This window comes from Poecilia latipinna, unplaced genomic scaffold (assembly GCF_001443285.1).
Source record: "Poecilia latipinna isolate Pla-1442-1.1 unplaced genomic scaffold, P_latipinna-1.0 Scaffold1792, whole genome shotgun sequence".
Classification (NCBI taxonomy): Eukaryota; Metazoa; Chordata; class Actinopteri; order Cyprinodontiformes; family Poeciliidae; genus Poecilia; species Poecilia latipinna.
The window spans coordinates 127,031-136,402 of NW_015114408.1; the positions used below are offsets into that span (position 1 = coordinate 127,031).

Consider the following 9,372-nt stretch of genomic DNA (forward strand, 5'->3'; position numbering starts at 1 on the left):
GCTTTTTTCCCCCTTCGGGTTGGGTTTTTTTTCTTCCCATCCCCAAGGGGGGGGGAAAAAGCAAAAAAAAAAAAAAAAAAAAAAAAAACTGAGAGTTTTGCTCTTGGATTCAGCTCTTTCTGCGTCACAACAGACCTGAGAAACGTTCATTACCATTCCAGTTGTTCCAGGTTGTGATCAGTAAACAGTTTAGGAGGAAATTGGTCTTGAAATAAACTATAGTATAAAGTTCTGCTTTTAAAAGAGCATTCAGGTATGTTAATGTGTTGTCCGACTTGTCCGTTGTCTTTAGATGCGCTTGTTTCCTGTTTATCATCCGTTATCGTCTTTCTGTTGAGATAAATTGCTTCGGTTTCCCCTCAGGTTCCCTCCCTGATGATGGACAGCCAGTTCTCGGAGTTCACCCCCGACATAACTCCCATCATGCTCGCTGCTCACACCAACAACTACGAGATCATCAAGCTGCTTGTCCAGCGCAAGGTAATCACTCCGCAACACGAGAAATGGATCAACTACAGCATGTTACTGTTTACATCCGGAAATTTTGCACATGCGCACGACGCTGGAGGACAAAAAGACGGATTCTTGTGCCGTCCGTCGCCGCGCTGCCGCGGTAAAACAACTGCGTTAGCTAAATGAAACCTGGAGACGTTTGTGTTGTTAATTTAGTGCAGTGCGCCACAGTAAAGGGGAAAAACTATTGAAGAGCAACTCAAAATCACTTTTTCTCGCTCTCTGTGTCAGCTACGCGACACGCTGACGTGTTGCCATAGCAACTGACCACAACGCCACTTTATGTTTCAGGGTTCGCCACCAAAAACTCTCAAACATTTTCTACATAAAGAACAGAACATTCAATCCCTTACAGTTTTGTGTTTTTATGCTTGATTTTTATTTTTGCGATTATTAATAAGTGATCGCTGCGGTAGATTAGCTACCGCTGCTGTTAGCTAAGCTAACACTGCTAATTGAAACATCTGTCAGAGTTGGTGTTTACTTTGCCTCTTTTTATTTTCTAAACTGAACCTAAACACACCAAATTCCACATCACATCTACATGTTAGTTTGTCAAAGTCAAGCTAGCGTAGTTGACCTACTTTCCACTCCCCTGCTGTTTTTTTCTCTTTTAATCTTTTTACTGACCTTAGTTGTTGTAGTATGAAAGCACTGCGCACCTTTTTCTTTTATATCTCAGGCGTACATTTAAGATTTAGCACATTATGTTGATAACTAAACAGCTAAAACCAATGCTAGTTATGGTTAGCAAGCAGCTTTTAGCCGTCCAGCAGGAAGCAGGGGTCCATAACGTGTATGTTGTTTTATTTCCGGTTCTGATTTGCTGTTCTAGGTCACCATCCCAAGGCCGCACCAGATACGATGCGACTGCGTAGAGTGTGTTTCCAGTTCAGAGGTGAGTCGATGTTTCTCCGTTTGGAAACCACTGTATGGTTTCTGATCTGGAGAAAATGAATTTACTAAATAAAATAAATCTCACTCTTAATTCTGTCTCTTTAAAACGTAAAATAAAATAAGTTTTGTCTTCTTTTTTAGTAGGAAAGTTATCAGTTGTATCCTAGTTGTGAGATTTCCATTGAAGTAGCTGCTTTCCATCACTCTAAACTAAGACAGCCTACAGTACACTGTATCAGTGATCAATTAAAATTATGATGAATTTTGATCATTAATATTTTCTGAAGGCCAATGACTTCATGATCCATTTTATATATGGTTTTATTTTTTGTTTTATTTATTGGTTTTTTGGTTGCTGTGTTTCATTTTGGATATTTAAAATATCTTCTGGTTCCGGTGTTGAGTGTTCCTTACAAAATTCAAGTTTATTGGTTACTTAGAGAGCGAACTTGTTTTCTTAATCCACGGCAGGTCGACAGCCTTCGACATTCCCGGTCTCGACTCAACATCTACAAGGCGCTGGCGTCGCCGTCTCTCATCGCGCTGTCCAGTGAGGATCCCATCCTCACTGCCTTCAGACTGGGCTGGGAACTCAAAGAGCTGAGCAAGGTACGGAAATCAACTCCCATTACTACACAGTATACGAGTCTAAACTAACGCCACTGTGAAGGAATGACTCCGCCCCCAGACAGCTTTTTATCTGGTGGCGGTGTTATGCTAATGAGATTTCAGTCTGGTCAGTTCTGAGCTTCTTTCAGAATGAGCCTCTGTCACTTTAAATCCAAGTAAGTTCATCTTGCATTCAACGTTCATTTTAAAATGGCTGCATTTATACAAATGTGAACTTTGAAAAGCAGAAGTGGAGCCTCCTGCACAAAAAACAGGAAAGCAGCAAGTGATTTCTGGATGGTTAGTCGACAACAAAGCACTTGTCTTTTCCAGCAGCAGGTGTACAGCGCATACAGCGGGAAAACCAGCTGACCAAACATGCTGCAGCTCTGCTTTGGTTGCTAGGGGACAGACTGGGATTTGCTGGGGTTGCTAGGTAACAGCCGCACTAATTTTCCAGGCACCAAAAAATGATTGGGTGTTTTTCAGGGGTGTGAAACTTATTTTATTTTTTATTCAAATCATGATCATAAATGCTCTTAAAGGGCCAGTTGTGCCAGAATGTATTGATAAAACCTGTTCACAAACTGTTAAAATATCAATGAATTATTAAAATTAAATAATATTACTGAACATCTCTTCAGTCCTTCCACGATTTTGTGATACTTTTTGTGATTTTTTTTTTTGTACTAAAAATCAGTGTTTGTGGCACTAATTTTGAAATATTATTTATGACAATAAAAACCACTTTTTATTACTCGCTGTATAGATCATGGACTATAATCTGACAGCAATTAAGGCTGAGGCAGCTGTTTAGGACAAGGAAGTTTTTGACAATTTTTGAGAAAAATGTGCTTTAAATTCCCAAATATGTTTAAGCGCAAAAAAGTGCGGAATTTGTTGATTTTGTGTGAATTTCCACGATAATTCTCCTGGAGGGACTGATTGACATAATTTGGCAGTAAACAGATAAAAACTGAATATATTTGATTGATAACATAATGTTTAAGCACACCAAGTGTTTAATCTAGACTCTAGAGGGCCACATAAACATCTACGGCGGGCCGGATTTGGCCCCCTGGCCTCCAGTTTGACACGTGTTGTAGATAACAAGAGCAGACATTTTTCTTTCTGCAGTGAAAGCTTTCCTGTCAGAAAACATCCTTCAATCAATCAATCAAGTTTATTAGTGTAGCTCAATTAAGCAACAAGGCAGTTCAAAGTGCTTTAACACGAAGGTACAAATTCATACAGAAGTCATTTTGCCAAGTACCGTCTTTACACATCAAAATATTGAGTTCTGTTTTATTGATTATGGTTGAAAACCAACTCTAGACAGGCGGGTTTTAGTCCAGATTTGACTCAGTGTTTCGGCTGTTTTCCAGGAGTTTGTTCCAGATTTATAGTGCATAGAAGCTGAATGCTGCTCCTCCATGTTCTTATTATTAAACACTTTGCAGTCAGCATCAAACCCCCAAAGCAGAAAATGATGGACGGCTTCAACCCCGCTGCTCGTGTAACATGAAATGTCCCACGTTCCAGGTGGAGAACGAGTTTCGCCAGGAGTACGAGGAGCTTTCCCAGCAGTGCAAGCGATTCGCCAAAGACCTCCTGGATCAGGCCAGAAGTTCCCGCGAGCTGGAGACCATCCTGAACCACAGAGACAACGACCAGAGCGAGGAGCTGGACCCCAGGCAGTGCCACGACTTGGCCAAGCTCAAGCTCGCCATCAAGTACCACCAGAAGGAGGTAGGGACCCATCAGAGCCCAAGTGGTTTGTGTTTCCATGTCTGGAGGGCTGCTGCTTCCCCGCTAGGCTTGATCTTTTGCCTGTTTTGTTGTTAAACACTGCGGCGGAGTAATGGACTGAGCTAGCGGTTGTGTTTTTGCATAATTAGCCTTCATTTCCAGGCTGGACGTTAAATGTCAGTGTATACGTTCTTCTCTTACATGGTGCCCTGATGGCTGTGCTGCCGGTTTTATGGCCCCACTGTGCAGTTTTCCATTGAGTAGGTTTAATGAACTAAATGTTAAATTTCTCATCTAATTTGCTCCAACTGGATAGCAAATTGTTTTTAAATGTCAGTTCAGTGACCATATTGTAAGATGAAAGTAAGTGAGCAGTTATCCACCCGGCGTCTGACCTTCTCACTTTATTCACCGAATGAGGTTTATATGAAGTATATTAGTTTTAGCAAAACAATAATAAACTTTTAAACTGGAAAGTGCAGCTTCATAGCAGTCGATGTAAATGCTGGACAAATTTTGGAGTCCTAAGTGTAAAATCTATTGCTTTTTTTTTTCAATTAAAAAAAAAATCACTTTTTCTCTGGTTTTTAAAGGGATGCTATATCACAGGAAAATACACAACTAGAATTTTGGGATCGGTTTTGTGTTTTATGCTGCTGTCTTGCTCAGGTCACTCTTAGAAAAGACGTTTTTAATCTGACTGAGTGAATTTTCTGGTTAAATGAAGGACACACACATTTAGGTTAAGTTTTCTATTGCTTTCACGCATACAGTCAATGAGGAGTCATTATCCTGGTGCGTTGAGTTTGAAATACAAAAGTAGTTTGACACACAGGACTTGGACAAACACAAAAAAACTTAATAAAAGCTATTAAAGATGAATCTGATTATTGCATGATAGCTTGAACACTGTGAAGGTTAAAAAATGACCCGAAACACTGACCTTGGGAGTAATTTATTAAAACAGGCAGAGGTGGACAGCAACCATTAAAATGTTAGTTCTGTTAACTGTAAAGCGTCATACCAGCATGGTATTTAGCAGAAGCTAATGCTAAAGCGTCATACCAGCATGGTATTTAGCAGAAGCTAATGCTAAAGCGCTATACTAGCATGATATTTAGCAAGGGCTAATGCTAAAGCACTATACTAGCATGGTATTTAGCAAATATGTCAAGATAGTTGCAGTAGAAACTAGACCAAACATATTTGGTGAGATGTGTTTTTTAGTTTGTAATGTCAAACGAGAGCTGGTTGTCCTGTTCCTTATGTTCCCATTTATCTGGACAAAAGATAAGGGCTCAAAGATTGAAGACGTTTCCTCCAAAAGAAAAGTTATGGTTTGATGAAACCAAGATTCCTTTGACGAAACGGAAACAATCACTATATTGTTTTAAAAGCCTTTGTGATATTATTCACAGAAACGGTTTTTAATTGTTGCCAATAAACCAATTAGCAAAAATACGTCCCAAATAACAGAAACATGATGGAACATTTTGTCGTTTTCATTCATCAATTCTCTAAAATGGAAATCAAACAGGAAAACCATTGAAGCTCAGTGGGACCTGCTGCGTTTGAAGCAGAGCCACTCACTGGTCTGTTCAGGAGAATCAAGTGAAGCAGTGAGCAAAGAGGGATGGAGAGGAACAATGAGCTGGATACAAAACCAGCAAACACAAAGCTGAGACTTAATGGGAGTAAAATGAGGAAGCAGATGAATCCAGTGAGGTGGAGACGTGATGGGACGGAGCTGGTGAACAGAGCAGAGTTGGAAACGAACCCCAAGGCGATCCGTGTCTCTGCTCTTCCATCTCCATGCCGGCTCCCTGCTGCTTCCAGCTCTCTGCGGCAGACGGATCCTGCCAGACGGATGAAAGCCGGAGCGAGAGGCAGAGACGGGGAATGACAGGGACGAATCTGGGATGGACTCGAAGGGAAAGCATCAAATCTAGAGTTTTCCTTGTCAGGAGCAGATGGTGAAGGTAGAGCGCTGACGAGCAAGAAATGGAGGTCTTCCTCCATAAATGTTAGAAAACATATGATCAGGAAATACAGATTTAGGCAGATGTATGGTCCAGATTATACTGAGTTCATCTCAGTTCCTTAAGTTTTGAGCTTAATCTGTAAATTTTAAAAAGGGTTGAGGTGTACACTGCAAAAACACTCAATCCTACAGAGTATTTTATGTCTAATTTCTGGCACAAATATCTTAATACACCTGAAATGCAGCAAACATGCAAGTTTAATGAATCAAAGCAGAACAGATTAGTTAGTAAAACATCTTTGATTGGATTTTTCTCTCTTGTCCATCATGAACGATCCGTTTAAATGAATAAGTAATTTGAACTGCTTCTTTCTCGGTCAGCACTCTGCTGGCCTCTAATGGGACTGGTACTGGCGTCCCATTACGACCCAGTTAATGGCAGGCCTGAGCTTTAGTTGTTCCAGGATTCTTCTTTAAGCATCCTGACTTTTGCAAACAGAATAAAGGCACAAAAAATGTACAAAATGTACCAATAATGAGTCTGTTTTGACTAATTTAAATATTCTAAATGGATGGATGAGCGTTGCGATCCAAAGAGGCAGTATTATGTGTTTTCCAGACACATAAATCTGTTTTCTTTCACAATCACATTGTTATAAAAATGCTATAAATATCAAATATAACTTTGTAATTGGGCACCTGTGAATTCGGTCTCTGTCTCTTTAAGAGGCTTGTTCAATATCCCATTATTATTACACTTCCAATCATTCTTAGGACTGTTGAACTGATAAGTAGTTTGTATGATGAGCTCAGTAGAGGAGTAGCTCCACCGGCTGTTTGCTGATGGCTGCTGCCGCTAGTCTGGAGGAGCTGAGTGGAGAAGGGTTGTTTGACGATTCTTAAAACATGCATGAAAGAATCAAATCAACTCTCCAGAACAACCTTAAAACGTGATATGAAGCTTAAAAAGGTTGATTTAACCTAAAACAGCCCCTTTATTTAACTGTTGGATTTGAAACTAAAATCAAAATTTCTTTAATCAAATGATTGGAAAATTTATGAAAATGTGAATTTGGAAAAGCAGAAGTTGGATTACGTAAAGCTTCCATTACTTTTAATGTACTTCAGGATTCATCCTATAAATTACAAACGTTGCAGTTGAACTGCATTGATTTACATTTACCGTAACAAAACGCTGATTTCTAACTTGCACTGGAAGCGGTTTGAATGTTCTGTGGCGTCGCTGCAGCAGACTGCAGGTAATCTGCAGCGAGAAGGTTTCAGCAGTCNTTAATATATGTAAACCTCTCTGCACCAAAGTATTACCAGCATGACATTTTAATACTAAATTTTTGTGAACCATTACTTAATTTTGGATCACTGTGATTATAATCTAGTGATGCAGCAGTCGTCAATTGAGCCAGCCCTGTAACCTACTTGGAAGATGGAGTGGACAGTGAATGACAGCATCACAACCCTCTGCAGGCCACCATGTGTGATGCTTCACTTGCCATCCAGAAGAATAGTCACATGTCTCTGTTGCAGCACCCTATCCATGTTTCTGATCTTGCCTTAAAAGTTTTAGGCACACTGTCTTATTTTTTCTTTTTCTTTTAATTTTCCAGGAATAGGTCACTGAGGTTAATTCTGCAGTTTTTATTGTAAATAACGTGACATGCATTACTTAAAATTTGTTTTATAAAATGAACTGAACCAAAACCAAACAATGTAATTTAAAATATTTGTACTTATTTAAATTCAAGATGAAACAATTTCTATGGATCTAGACTGTACATCATTTTAATTTATTTATTAAAAGACATATTCATAGTCTTGAAAAGTGTTCAAGAAGTTTATTTTTTAAATAATTATTTCTCCGCTATTTTTTGCAAAATTGATAATAATTTGTCAAGTCTCTCCTTGCTCTCTTGAGCACGTCTATCTTCTGCTTCTCTTTGTAATCTCATATCTTCTTTTATTAGATCAAGAAGCTCAGAGCTTTCACTTCGCCTCTTCTGGCCTCTTTTAATAACACCATCTTCGTCTTCCTGTTGTCCACCCACTGCAGCACTTGACCCTGGAGTCTCATCTGGTAATGAGGAAATTAGAACAGGAGGCCTTATGGAAGGCCTCTGTCCTAAGATCTCATCCATCTGTACAAACCAAGGCCAAGTAGCAGCAGTGGGCTTCCCTTTCACTCCCTCTCCTGAGCCAGGATATTTGCAGTCCTATAGAATAAATGAGGAAAAAAGTAGTTGACAAATATAGCAATACACTAAACTCTTATTAGATTTATTTTTAAATTAATTAATATTACACACTTTATATTTCTTTTTAAGATTATCCCATTTCTTTTTGGCCTGAGACGGTGTCACTACATCCTGGAGACCCATCTTCTCTAGAATGGACCTAGAAAATAGAGAAAAATAGAGAGAAAATATTTTAATTATGAAAGGAATATTTTTTTTCTGAGCAACCCACAAAAAGCACAGTAAGCTTAGGTGTTGTATTATGTCGAATAAACAGAATTTGTTGACATGAATAGTGGTATCTTGAAAACAATGCATCAGTTTTCTGGATAGAGGTAAATAAAACTGTAAAGTTATTTTACCTCCAGGCTACTGTCGCAGAATTTTTGGTCCCTGTGAACAGGTGGCTGTTTTGGCCCCTGAGGGAGATGAAATTTTCCGTCTGCTCCTTGGTCCCTAAAAGAAATGGACAAATTAATGTAAAGTGACATGTCTTGATTAACATTCAAGGGTTAGGGTTAGGGCTACCAGGTTTATATGTAGATAAGTTTATATATACTTCTGCGAAAATACCAAAATATCACTAGTGTTTTTATACTGAGATTTACTTACATTTCAACATTAAGTCTTTATTGCGTTCGGTAGAGAAAGCTGTTCAAAAACAATAATAAAAAACTACATTATTATCAAATCTCCAGTTATCAGTAAAGACATTACAGTTATATCTTAACTGAAATATACCTATTAACGCACTGTTATGGCAGTTAAGGACAACGACATATCAACCGAAATGATTTTGTGAGGAATAAAAAAACCTTTCAATATAGCCTATATTAATTGCGTTGTGTATGTATCTGTGTTTGTCTTGCATTCATCAATGAAAATCCAGTTGGATTTTCAAAACAGTCATGTGTTTCCGCAGTCACCATGCCAGCTGGTAACTGTTTAGCTGAGTTGGCTAATAATGTTACGGTAACAGAGATCACCGACAACATCGGACTAATGTATTTATGAAAACTTTTAATAAACCGAACATATATTTGACAAACTGGTACATTCTTGCGTATTTTTATTTTTATTTTTTGAGTAAATTTGATGTAAATTAAAATGTAATAGATACAAATTTACTTACAGCATTCATCACTGTCTGACGCCATTGTTGAGAATTCTGACCCGCAATGAATTATGGGATATCGTGGGCCATGAAGGATACACCGGACCCATCCTTCAAATCGGGGGAAAAGAAGGACGCATTTGAAGGATGCATTTGAAGGAGTCTTTGAATTCGGACAGGCCTTGTCGCCACGCTATGACGTAATCGGCCTTCAAATCCGTCCTTCGAAGGATGCAGACCCTGAATTCGGACACAGCTAA

The 9,372-nt window shown here is 38.9% G+C and overlaps 2 protein-coding genes across 3 annotated transcripts in view; one reads left to right on the forward strand and one right to left on the reverse strand.

Moving 5' to 3' along the window:
• Positions 1-4,355, forward strand: part of LOC106965263 (short transient receptor potential channel 5-like) — a 71,069-nt gene extending 66,714 nt beyond the window's left edge. For both annotated transcript variants that reach the window (XM_015061253.1, XM_015061252.1), the window contains exons 5-8: positions 364-480; positions 1,349-1,411; positions 1,882-2,019; positions 3,562-4,355. In XM_015061253.1, the coding sequence (XP_014916739.1) occupies positions 364-480; positions 1,349-1,411; positions 1,882-2,019; positions 3,562-3,864 (621 nt within the window). In that variant the 3' untranslated portion in view covers positions 3,865-4,355. The remainder of the gene's footprint in view (positions 1-363; positions 481-1,348; positions 1,412-1,881; positions 2,020-3,561) is intronic.
• A 3,000-nt stretch (positions 4,356-7,355) lies between these two features.
• LOC106965261 (uncharacterized) lies at positions 7,356-9,365 on the reverse strand. The gene is made up of 5 exons (XM_015061250.1): positions 9,131-9,365; positions 8,611-8,649; positions 8,361-8,454; positions 8,071-8,158; positions 7,356-7,977 (listed from the first exon to the last, which is right to left on the reverse strand). Exons 1-5 carry the CDS (start codon positions 9,153-9,155, stop codon positions 7,618-7,620), a joined length of 606 nt encoding a protein of 201 aa, XP_014916736.1. The 5' UTR covers positions 9,156-9,365; the 3' UTR covers positions 7,356-7,617.
• Between the last annotated feature and the right edge of the window lie 7 nt (positions 9,366-9,372).